The 12,668-nt window shown below is 47.3% G+C and overlaps 1 protein-coding gene across 4 annotated transcripts in view; it reads right to left on the bottom strand.

The window, feature by feature from the left end:
• The window catches only part of LOC121360636 (beta-galactosidase-1-like protein 2), a 28,312-nt gene that overhangs the window by 15,300 nt on the left and 344 nt on the right, over window positions 1–12,668 (bottom strand). For 2 of the 4 annotated variants that reach the window (XM_041480629.1, XM_041480630.1), the window contains exons 2-8: window positions 9,024–9,083; window positions 7,487–7,684; window positions 7,283–7,351; window positions 6,881–6,976; window positions 5,379–5,487; window positions 4,339–4,431; window positions 1,732–1,813 (exon numbers count right to left, since the gene is read on the bottom strand). In XM_041480629.1, coding sequence (XP_041336563.1) covers window positions 1,732–1,813; window positions 4,339–4,431; window positions 5,379–5,487; window positions 6,881–6,976; window positions 7,283–7,351; window positions 7,487–7,684; window positions 9,024–9,083 — 707 coding nt within the window. The remainder of the gene's footprint in view (window positions 1–1,731; window positions 1,814–4,338; window positions 4,432–5,378; window positions 5,488–6,880; window positions 6,977–7,282; window positions 7,352–7,486; window positions 7,685–9,023; window positions 9,084–12,668) is intronic. The other 2 variants (XM_041480631.1, XM_041480632.1) reach the window with 1 other exon arrangement.

Genomic DNA, 12,668 nt, shown 5'->3' with positions numbered 1-12,668 from the left:
ATGGCAGGGACACCTCCCCCTATCCCAAGTTGATCTAAACCCTGCCTAGCCTGGCCTTGGACACTTCCAGGGATGGGGAGGGATTCTTGCCTCTCCTTTAACCCCTTCATCACCACCCTGCTGCTCCTCACTTGAGCCCTGGTTATCCCACACATCTGTGAGGAATGGCTGAGGGAGCTGGGGGTGCTCACCTGGAGAAAAGGAGACTCAGGGGTGCCCTCATCACTCTGCACAGCTCCTGAAAGGTGCCTGTGCTCAGCTGGGGCTGGGCTCTTTCTCCAGGCACTGACAGAGCCAGAGCACACAGCCTCCAGCTGCACCAAGGGAAATACAGGCTGGATAGCAGGAAGAAGATTTTTACAAAAAGGGTGATAAAGTTCTGGAATGGCTGCCCAGGGAGGTGGTGCAGTCACCATCCCTGGGTGTGTTTAACAAAGCCTGGATGTGGCACTGGGGGCCAGGGTTGAGTTGAGCTGTTGGGGCTGGGCTGGACTCGATGATCTTGGAGGTCTCTTCCAACCTGGTCATTCTGTGAATTCTGTGATCAGTGACATGCTGGCTTTAACAGATGGTTGTGACATCCCAGAGGCACACTGGGATCAAAGAGCTCCCAAACGATGAGGAGCTCTGAGGCTGCCAACATCCCTCAGGAGATGAGGCCAAGGCAGGGATTTCTCCTTTCTCCTTCTCCTGACAGCTCAGTGGCAGGCAGAGAGTGACTCTGTGTGGTCACAGCTGAAAACTGCTGCACATCCAAAAACATCCACAAGATATTTTCACCACGCTGGTGAAGGCCCATGACTCAGTAAATGAATTTATCCCTCTCATACTGACAAGGAAAAGCAAAAGGAGGGGAAAAAAAGGGAGGGCAAAGTCTTTCCCTTTAATCATCTCTGCGCCTGAGATTGGAAATTTAACATTATTTATACCTGAGTGATAACAGGAGCATTCAAAGGCTGTACTCTGCAAACACTGAATTTGGGGAGTATTTACACCCCAGGCAATTGGCAGGAACACAGGAGAGAGCAGAGGCCAAGAACAGAGTAAATCCCAGCTGAAATTACCCAAAATTCTGAGAATCAGTGCCCCAACCAGACAGATTTAGGGCACAGTGAACTCAAGCAGCTGCACCTCCATTTCTTCACAGGAAAAAAGAGGAGGGTGCTAAGCAGTATTTAAAAAACATATTAGAATTATACTTCATAAAAGGGAAATGGGAATCCATTTGCATTCTACATAACTGGCACCCTCCTTTGCCCACCTAAGGTTTTACACCCCAAAATAAGCATGCTGAGAAGATAATGCTGCCCACAAACTATTGCTAAATTTACTGCTTAAATGCAGAACTCAAAATCAAGGTTTTAATGGACCTTTTTTCCTTCTCTTTTTAATTGCAAAGCATCTGCCTTAGGAAGGAGTTACTACTGTTAGTAATTGCTGAGGAACTTGTTCAGTATCTATTGAAATGAAGCAAAAAGTAGCACTTTTAGCTTTGTAGTCAGGTGAAGCATTAAGAAACGCTGGGTGCTGCCATCTCCTGACTCAGTGGGAAGTACACATGTCCATCCCTTCACACAGTGTTACACTTAATAAACCATTCTAAACCTTTCTGGGAGGGGTTTGGGTTTGTCCTGGCTGCACCATCCAGCCAAGGGGTCCCTCCTGCCACAAACAGAACTCAGAGGGTGAATTAAAGTCCTGTTTTCCTTCCTCAGCTCTACAAGCACTCACCTCCTTCCACCAAGCCAAAGGACAGCCCATTCTTGTTGTCTGAGGTCATCAGCAGCTCCACAATCCCTCTGTTTAACAGGGCCTAGGTCAAAAAGAGCAAAAGCCATTGTGTTAACAGAGTTGAGCATTTCCCAGGATATTAAAGCACTACAGCATCACCTTCTGTGGGGACAGCCTGCAACTGGCAGTGCCTTGTAATAAATATTATCCCTGTGACATCTCCCATTCCTCCTGAAGCTTCCCTGCCTACTTTTCCCAGCTTAAAGACCACTGGAAGATCTTATTTTGTTTTAGAAAGCTGGAATTGTTTCTCACTGATGCATCCAACTTCAGGATTTTAGCTTCTGAGATCAAGGTAATAAACAGCTTCACTGCTTTCATCAAAAGAGGGATTCAGGTGGAAGGAGGAAAGGAAAAGCAGCTCAGGCTTCTGACTGCCTGACAGTGAGAGCTGAAAAGAGGGAAGAGCTGATTTTCCAAGGAACACCATCACAGGACAGCTCAGGTACAAATGTTTTCAAAAATCAATTAATTTAGTGGTTCCTCAATGTTACAGCTCCAGAGGAAACGGCACTTTAAGGTTCTAAAATCCACCTGCACACATGAGGTTCCTCCCAAGGATTGTTCTCTTGCAGCTGGTCCTGAACAGAACAGTGCCTGATGTTTGGAGGAGATCAGTTGTTAATTAACCACTCATTTCACTGCACCTCCACTGGAAGTCACTCCTCCAGCTCCCAGGAGCTCTGAGAACAAGGCTTCAGTCTCTTCAGTCTAGATTACTAATTGTGAAATGTGATAAAACCCTTTGTTTATTGTCCCTGCCTGCACTAAGAGCAGAGCTGGGCATGAGACATTGCAACACAGAGCCTCCAGACAAACCCAGCCCAGAGCCAGGACAAGCTGGTGACTTTATCAAACCATCCCCACCAAATTTATACCTGAACAGATGCTGGCTTCTGACAAAATTCAGCTGCTGAGGGAACCGGAATTTCTAACCAATTTTACCAAGGTAATTCTTTGAGCACTGCATTAATGCTAAGTTTCTTACCCTCCTTTTGAGTGTAAATGCAAAAGAAGGAAAGAAGGAGGAAGAGCAGAGCTGCCACACGTTCAGTGCCTCCCAGAGTGCAGCAGAGCAGCAGGAATAGAAGCTCAGTTCTGAGTGGGAAGGGCCATGTCAATACATCCTGTCACTTTTATGAAGGCAAAAGCATTGCACCCAAAAAGGGAGGTAAGCACAGGGAGATGAGGTTTTGTGTGAGCTGTGGGTGTTTTTTAATGAGTTTATTAATTCCAGGAAGATGCAACTTGGTCACAGATGCTAGATGTGAATTAATCACCTTGCCACAAACAGAACAAAGACTCGGAACCCCACCTCACATCAGATCCCACTCCAACCAAAAACAAAGCCCTGCAAATCCTGCTTTCCCACATTTTCATCTCCAACCACTATTTTATACTGCCTCAGATGCAAATTGCACACAATCCCAGAATATGGTGAAACAGCACTGCAAAAATACACCCACAGGCTGGCAGGGAGATGTGTCCTGACAAGTCTGAGACAGCACAAACTCTTTCCTCACCAAGCCTTGGAAAGCAAGGCCAAGCCTGCAGGCTGCTCAGACCCCCAGAGTCTCTCTGTCCCCTTCATTCAGGGCTCTGAAAATCACTTGTTTGCCATTATCTCTGATTTGTTTGTGTACAAAGTTCATATTTAACCTTGTAAGGGGAGTTAAACCACGGCACGAGCTGGAGTCGGTGCAGGAGCTGGCACAGCCCTAAGGAGATTAGCACTCCTGCCATGGATTTGTCTGTTTGAGGAGCCTCTGGACTCCCTGAGCAATGGGACAACCTGAGCCTCAGGGTGCTCAGGGGTACCCAAATGCTTTCAGAAGGATCCCACAATCCTGTAGCAGAAGAGCAAGCCTGGATGGGTGACCTCCCTGATGTGCAGCAATACCTTCCAGCATTCAGTGAGAAGAAATTAAACAACAAACCCTGTGAGGCACACTGCAGAGCTCATTGTCTGCCTGCCCTGCACTGGTGCTGGGGGCAAACAAGCAGGTCAGACTGCTGTGAGATCCACCAGGATAATCCAGCCTCCCTGGGCATGGGCCAACCCCTCGTCCCTGACTCAGAGCAGCCAGGGCACAGTTTAATCCCTTTTTGACAGGAGTAAGGGAGGCATTAGGCAAATTAACCTGCCTAGTGCTGAGCCCCAGATTACACAAGTTTAGGAGCATGCTGGTGACTTGTTCCCATCAACTTTTCCGCCAGGAAAGTTAACAAAGGGAAACCTTTATCAAATATCATCTAGGAGAGGCAAAAAAGGACCTGCAGGTGAGAGCTGCTTCAAGGCCAGCTGTGCAATACAGACACTCCCCAGCTCCCAATCTCCCTCTTCTCTGGAAGATATAAGAACACAGATTTATCAGCACTGAGAGGGTCATGTGCCAACTCTTCCACTCCTGGAGGAAACATCCAAGGAAAATGTAGCTGGTGCTTTCAAGAGTCTCTCAAACCACACTCAGAAAAAAATAAAACACTGTAGGGAAGGTGATTTATGGGAGAGATTGACACAGAAACAAGTAAAAGTGGCACCATTACCATTTTGACATAGGTCATGTAGTTTGGGTCTTTGGCATAGGAACCATATTCATTCTCCACCTGCACTGCAATGATGGGACCTCCTTTCTTGTACTGTGGGGGACAAAAAGGGAGAAGGAAGGTGTTCACCATGATTTCCAACCACAGGGACCAAAATCCCACGAGCTGGCAGGAAAGATGCACCAGCATCAGATGGACTCAGCTCCCACACTGACAGAGGAAATTACAGCTTGTGCTGATTCCTGGAGCAAAACTGGTGCATTTTTGTAACAGTTTTTGGTTATTGCCTGACTCTGCTCTGTCACACAGAGCCCACAGTGCCCTGTCACCACTCCCAGCCCTGCAGAGGGACCAGGATGGTGCTGAAACATAAACTCTGAGGATTTTAGAAATTTTAGAGGAGCTAAGATTTTAGTTAGAGATAAGCTTTATTGGAGTTAATTAAAATAAACAGGTAGGCCTTGATGAAGATAAGAGTTAGTAGTTAACTAATAATTGATTGCTAGTCAACACAATGTTTGGTTAGCTGGGTTTATAATGAAGAATATAGAAACTGACAAATAGCTTTTAGGAACATAAGACAATTGTGGGCCTCCTCTGTTCTGAAACCAATTGAAGATAGGGAATGGGAGTTCTACCAAAGGTTCATTTGTTATAATTGCATTGAAAAGGTAGAAAGGTCAGAACGAGGAAGACTCCATTTACTTCCTCATCTTGGGACCCCTCCCCATGAAAGGGACCCCCGACCCATTTCAAGGAACAAACTACACATGCTTAATAGCTTTTGAACTAATCAGCCTACGAAACAGGGAATGGGATGTACCAAAGTGACGAATCTGTATTTGTATTTTGGGTATTTAACACTTGTATAGATAAAAGGACTTTGTAATCACCTGTGAATTGCCGTGTGTATTTGGGAGCTATCCCACACTAAACATTACATACACTTTCTAACTTTAAACTGTTAGAGAGTCTTTGTCCATCACAGCTGGATGTTGGTACTAGGTCCATATCTATTTTTTTAATAAATCAGTGCTTGCCTGCAGAGGGACAACAACGCGCATCAGGCGGTCAAAGTAGGCGTCCACAGCTTCTGTGAAGCCCTTGTACGTCGTCCTCAGCTGCATCTCAGGGTCCTGCAGCAGCCAGCTGGGGAAAAGCAGCAGAGGGGATGTGTTAGACACTCCTGTCCAGTCAAGCAGAGGTATTTCAGCCACTGGCACCAAGTCCCACCTGGGCAGGGATCATTGGTGTCACCTGGCAGAGCCCACGGTGACAGCGCGAGTTGTGAATGACACCTCGTGTCCATCACCCACTTTTAAATAAATCCAATTCCCAATCTCTTCCTCTTCTTTTTGTTCTGCATTTCAGGCCCAAACTCATTTCATTACCTCTACCAATAATATTTCAAGGGTTAATCTTATCACTCTAAAGTGAATTCCCTGCATTCCCAAGGGCACTCTACAACCAAGTGCTCCCTCAAAAAATCCCAAGCCTTTCTCAAACAAAAGATTTCTGTAATTGTTCCTACTGTTTGTACTGCTGATTTACAAGGCTGGGTTCTGTTTGAAGTTAACAGAAAAAAGGGCAATTTGTTGAAGAGCAGAACAATATAATGCTGTAACAATTTAAGGGGAATGAGCCTATGTCCTCCTTTTCTCAGCAAAATGAGGCCTTAACTAATATCTTTCCAAAGATCTGAATATTCAACTCTTTGCTAAATGTGGCTCTGTGGACTTAAAAAAAAATCTCCTCTTTGGCTGGAAAATGAGAATAGTACTGTTGCTCTTTGTTGGAATTTTTAATCTGTCTGATAAAAAAAACCACATGGGTGATGTGAAAACAACTAACAACAGATGCACTTCTCATAATCTAACCTGGAGGTGGCTTCTGGCTCTGGTCATGAGGAGCTCAGCTCTCAGGACTAAGTCCCTAACACCTCAACTCTGATGTCAAAGGCAGGTGAAAAGTGGAAAGTTAAAAAAATAATCCCCAAGTATCTCCACTGAGGTTTGTGCTCTGTGCAGTAAGGAAAACAAGTGGTAACCTGGCACTGGCTCCAGTCAGGAACCAGGCAATTCCCAGAGCTCTCAGAGCCTCCTCCAGCTGTGTTCTTCAGGGAAAACACAACAGGACGTTGGCAAAGTTGTGGGGTTTCATTACTGCCAGCCATACAATGCAGATTTCTAGTAGGACTTTTAAAATGGAGCTGAGATGGAGCAAATTCTTACACCAAGCTGCAAATCCTGTCCATGTTATGCAGAGTCAAGGTGCAACAGCAAGATGGGTTCCTCCAATTCTATTTTCTTGCTGTAATCATTATACCACAAAACAATTATTATTATTTTACACACTAAACAAATATAATTAGAAGAGCTCCATAAGATAATGAGCTGCCTTGGGAACAGAGAAAATAAATATTCCCATCAAGCAGCCAGCCATTCCAAAGCAATTCCTTTGAAGGAGCCTCAACTGTGTGATCAGGAGCTTGGGATTTGTCTGTCCCTGATGCTTCCCTGAAGTGAACAATTTCCACACTCACCTGGGCAGACCCCCGAGGTCCCACTCTGAGCAGATGTAAGGTCCAGGGCGCAGAATCACCCACAGGCCATTTTTAGCTGCCAGGGAAAGGAAGGCCCTGGGGATCCAGACACAGGAATTATTGTCTGCTGCAGAACCCCCACCCCTAATACTCCAATCACCACTGAATTTAGGTAGCAAAGCAGAAGGGAATTGCATGATGAAGCAACCACACTGGATTGGTGCTAAATTGATTAAGTTCCCAGAACTCCAGAAGGATGAGGAAGGGGAAGGATGAGGAAGGGGAAGGAGTTCCCATTGCCTGATCAAAGCACATCTGGAAATAACATCTTCACCCAAACACCACACACCCCCTGCCCTCCAAAGAGGAGTATTTCACAACAGAGCTGTCTGTGCCACATACCTTAGGTCCAGGTTTTTACTGAAGTCAAACTTGCCTCTTTCCTTTTCGTGCAGGTTCCACGGCACGTACCTGAAAGGCAGGTGAAGGGTGAGCTCTGGCATGCTCAGGGAAAAACTGAGACCCCACTATTCTTTTCCCACAATAAGAAGCACGGAAATACATCATTGTGGCCCAGTGGAGAGGCTGGGCAGGGAGGGCACTCACGTGGTGAGGGTGTTGAGGCCACAGGCTCTCATTTTGAGCATCCGATCCTCCCAGTACTCGCGGGGCACTCGGAAGTAGTGCATGGAGCCCCCGAAAATGCGGAAGGGCATCCCTTCCAGCAGGAACTGGGAGTTCTCTGTCTGCAGGCCCAGGGTCCTCCCCCACAGCCCCAGAGGGGTCAGCTCACTCCAGTTAAACCTGGAAGAGAAAAGGAGACGTGTGAGCAACCAGTCCTGGGGACGGAATGTGTCCTACCCATTGCACCTCACCCAGCAGGACCAGCTGTGACCTGCCTGCTTCTCAGGCAAGCCACACTCTTGATCCTACAGAGCATAGAGATTGCTCAGAAGGCTCTAAGTCAGTTTGGAGACCTTCCCAAATGTGGATTTAAATCCATTTAATTTATTTTTTAATTGACATAGGTCATGCAGTTTGGGTCTTTGGCATAGGAACCGTATTCATTCTCCACCTGTACTGCAATGATGGGACCTCCTTTCTTGTACTGTGGGGGACAAAAAGGGAGAAGGAAGGTGCTCACCATGATTTCTAACCAAAATCTCACTAGCTGGCAGGAAAGATGCACCAGCATCTGTTCCCTCCTGAACCCCCAAGCCACTGTGCCACACTCTACAACTGACACTGCTCAGGCACAGAGCATGAAACTCTCTTGCTGAAATCATGGATGGGCAAGTTTTCACTCACAATTCTCACAAACACTTCCCTAACTTCTGGAATTCAACATCTCCCTGTTCTGCAGTAGGAAGGCACATGGCTGATTTCCAGACCCATGTTCCCACAGCAGCTGCATCTCATCATTACCATCCCAAATGTCTTGGGGACTCTGGTCTCTTCCAACTCAAAGCATGGAAAAAACAAAAGCCCCTCACCTGTTCCCTGTGAACAGAGAACCTTTTCCTCAGTTTAATGAACCCCCTGGATTATATTCACCCAGGACAGACTAAATCAGCTGTCATCACAAACTTACCTCTGCCCACATCACTGTTTGTGTTAATCCTGAAAATGTTATTTTCCAGAAGAACCAGAGCCACGGGGCCAGCAGCTCCTCAGCACTTACCAGGGTGAGAACTCCTGCTGCTGTCACAGCTCCTCTCAGGTCAGCTCCTGCACTACTCATGGCCTTGTAAGCTCCCAGCTCACTTTGGCTGAACCAAAACCCCATTTACCAACAAGACACAGAGCAGTGTCACTGCCTCCCTGAGCCCACCCCACGAACACATAGAGGGTCAGACAATGGCAGCTTGTTCCTTATCAGAGCCAGATGTGAGCAATGAATTCCCAGCTCCAGAAAGCAGGAATGACCAGCACATTTGGGAGAAAATCACAGTGAGAGAGGAGAGGAACACCTAAGCCTCCAGCTGCTGCCTAGGCTACGTGTGAAGCAGTTGTTAGCAGAGGGTGAGGATGCTCAGAGCTCACTGCTAACCAGCAGTCCTCTGACAGGCCAGGGGGACTAAAAGGAGCTGAATCTAAGGCTTGCAGGGCACTGCACGGGCTGGCTGACAAGCTCAGAGGGTACCTGAGTGGCACAGCATTCTCACAGGGCTCTGAAACAACCGGCAGCAGGCAGGGATAATACCTGGAAAAGGAAGCCAGGTTAGATATTCACTATCCTCCTAGATATTCACTGCCTCCAGACAAGGAGACTCACACTGATTGTCCAGCCAGGTTAGATATTCACTGCCTCCACACAAAGAGACTCACACTGATTGTCCAGCCATTCCCAGTGATATATGGTCTCTTCAAGCCAGGTCTTATAAGCTCTTGGAGATTTATATTACACCTAAGATAGCTCAGCTACTTTAGAAGGCATAAAATCAGCAGGACAGCTTTTGTGGTAGTGTGGAAACAGAAAAGTTTTATTAAAACTCTTTACAGAGAAAACCCGAGCAAGGGGCAAGAAGCTCTTGCTCCTGGTAAAACACCCCACAAAAGTGATTAATTCCTTTGTTTTCTTCTTTTTCTAGTGAATTGCTTAAGTGGGATCTTTTGGCTTCTGTCCAACTGGCATCCTTAAGTTTGAGGTGAGGTCCCCAAGGTCCCGTGAGGTGTGTTTTTACCTGAGAAGAGAAACTTCTGGGCTTTTTTCCTTTTTAAGGGGACAAAGGATAGTTTGGTCACTCCATCAAGAGGGGCACATTCCTACATCCCAGAAACAGTGCTGAGCAAGCAACTCTGCTGTGTCAGAGTGAAAACAACAGCTCTTGATGATGGTGCAGCTCAGGTAGGAGAAATGAGTACAAAAAACCAATCTGACACATTTAAAGTGTGCCTGAGTAAGAACAAGAGCTAACATGCTCATCTGCAAGAGAAACACAGCCAGAGAATGATGGCACGAGGCTGGGAATGGCAGCCTTGCTCCCAAGGAATTGTGACGAATTTCAGCAGCAGGGGAAAGGGCTCTCAAGCCCCAAACAGGATACCCCATGGCCACCTGGCCCTCTGTGCTGCTAAATTACAGACTGTGACTTTGGCAAACCACACCAGCAGTTACATCTGTTTTCCAGAGGTGGAAAGCTCAAAGGGGTCTGGAGATAGAAAACTCCAATTTTTAAAGATTAGATTGGAATTTTTAAAGATTAGGTTAGTTTCCAAGTTGTTTCTTAGCTAGGTAGAGCACCAAACTACCCCTGCACACAGAAGTGCTGCTGACTGGTGCCAGAATGAAGGCTGTGCTCAGGAAGCACACACAGCTAGATAAAAATAAACTAATCACTTAAGCTCATCCTCTTAATCCCAGGCATAACTAACCTGGCACATTCCCATCAAGTTTCCTGCTTTAAAACTCCCCAGCTCCATTGTTTTTTCCTCCCAAGAAAGGCTGGTAGGAAGCTCCCAGGCTCCCAAAATTTTCAACACATTATCCTAGATATCCTGAAACCCACATTTCTCATTAGGATCTGTTCAAGTAGCCTCAGGAAGAAACATTTCTGTGACTCAGCAGAGCTTCATCCTGTTACCCTGAGCTGGATTGCCAGAGTTTAAAGTGTACCTGGGCTCTGTACTTCCTCCTGAGAGCAATTTATAGCTCCCAGTAGATTTTTTATCTCACTTCTACAATGACAGAACAGGGCTTTTTTAGTTTCTGGGTTTTTTTGTTTTTTGGTTTTTTTTTTTGTGTTTTTTTTTTATACTTTGCTAAATGTTCCTGGCCTTCTTTGTCAATCTCAGTAGCCATCCCTGGGAGTGTTCCAGGTCAGGCTGGGGCTGGGAGCAACCTGGGCTAGAGGAAGGTGTCTCTGGCCACAGCAGGGGGTGGGACTGGGTCATCTTTAATATCCTTTCCAACCCAAATTGTGGGATTCCATGGTTCTGTGATTTCATCTCTGCCTCAGGGAAGTCTCTCTTGCAAAAAAACCCAAAACCAACCATTCCATTACCAACTAACCCCAGAGCAGAGACTCTGAAGTTGGATTGGATGAGTTAGTCCAATAAAATGGAATAAGCCTTTGTGAGGTGGAATGTGAAGTGCAAAATATAGCACATGGAAAAGGAAAGTCCCAATTAACTCCTGAACCAAACAGCCATGCTGTTCATGCCTGTCAAACACAAATGTGGCTGAAGTCCTCTCTGCAAGAGAGATTTGAAAAATCTCTCTGATTGAACACCAGCCTTTGGTGTTCAACCACCCCATATCCAGAGCAGTTGGGAGAAAAAGCTGGTGGAAAAGAGAACAGCCAAACCAGAGAAAAAAGAGAAAAAAAGCCAACAATCTCTTTGCTGATGCTAAAAGATGTGCTTCAGAGGACAAGGGACTTGGCTGCTAATCCCTAAGCTCCACTGAGACCTCCAAGGGCTTTGCTGTTTATTCTGAGCTTCCTCTGGCCAGGGGAAAGTGAAAGCTCTGAGCTGCCCTGGCTCCCAGCTCGCTGCCTTGCACAGCTCCCCTGCTCACAGACCATGGCTGAGGGAACAGCAGCAATATTCTGTAAAACAGCTCGTTCTGCACACAGGGGTTTATTCTGCACACGGGGGCTTGTGGATACACTCCTACAGGAGACAGATTCTGTGCCTCCATCAGGTAGCAGTTGGCAATAATCCTCCCTAAGAACCCAGGTGGTACAAATCCAAGGCCAGCTGTGCAAGAATTTTGCTTCTAATTATGCAAAGATTTATTAAAGCTTTTTCCATAGCTCTGAGGATCGGGTTTACTTCCAACTATGATTTTAAGAACGTGTTATAAAACAATCCAGCTGGCAATAAATAACTCTATTACATCTCCATACATATCCATGTGTATTTTCCAGCATGTCACTGAGGGATTGAGGAGTTTCTGACACCTGGAAGCCACAAACATGGGATGTTCCTCTGGAAAAGAGCATCACCCCCAAAATGAACGTGATCTAAACCACGTGGGATTCAAGCCAGAACCTCAAACAACTTCTTGCTGCTTCTGGTGGGCTACAGAGCTGCTGGTCTGGAGGGTGAAACAGGAGCAGCAGAAGGAAGAGAAGAGGGTTAGACTGGACAGGTGGGCACGGCCCATGGGTACCACACTGCTCTGGGGACACGGAGCAGGGAGAGGCAGCCCCAGACCGGGCTGCAGAGAGGGGAACAACGCCAGGGAGCCCGGAGCTGGATGTGCGGGAGCGATTGATTGCGGAGCGCATCATCCATCAGCGCTGCGTGATGCAAAGGCTGCCCCAGCCAAGGTCGGCAGGAGAGGGAGCCCAGCACTGATTTATAACGCAGAACTGATTTATAACGCAGAACTGATTTATAACACAGAACTGATTTATAACACAGAGCTCACTTATGGCAGCGCGGCTTTCCCCGCCGGTATTTCGGGGACGGACGAGCTGTGGGTATCAGGTGCAGCGGATATTTTTATTTAAAGCTTTGGTCATTCCGCCACGGCGGCTGCGTTCCTCGCCGCGCTCCTTCCCACGCTCCCGCTCCGCTGCAGGAATGATGGGAGCGGATCGGAAAAGACGGGATTCTACCGAGCCTGCCTCCCGCCCGGTCGTTCCCCGGCAGCTTTTTGTGCGCACGGACGCTAATTACGCTAATTACGTTAATGACCGCTCTCCCGTCCACCGGCGCCACCGATCCCATCCATGCGCAGTTGTCCCGCCGCCAGCCCCGCTCCCGGCGGCGGGGCCTGCGCGCGGCGGGCGCCGACACCCGCCCCCCGCCCACCCCCGCCGCCGCGGGGACCCCGCCC

This window comes from Pyrgilauda ruficollis, unplaced genomic scaffold, assembly GCF_017590135.1.
Source record: "Pyrgilauda ruficollis isolate IOZ18807 unplaced genomic scaffold, ASM1759013v1 scaffold52, whole genome shotgun sequence".
In the NCBI taxonomy this organism is placed as follows: domain Eukaryota; kingdom Metazoa; phylum Chordata; class Aves; order Passeriformes; family Passeridae; genus Pyrgilauda; species Pyrgilauda ruficollis.
The sequence above is the reverse complement of the archived record's forward strand: the minus strand, read 5'-3'. Positions and strand labels throughout refer to the sequence as shown.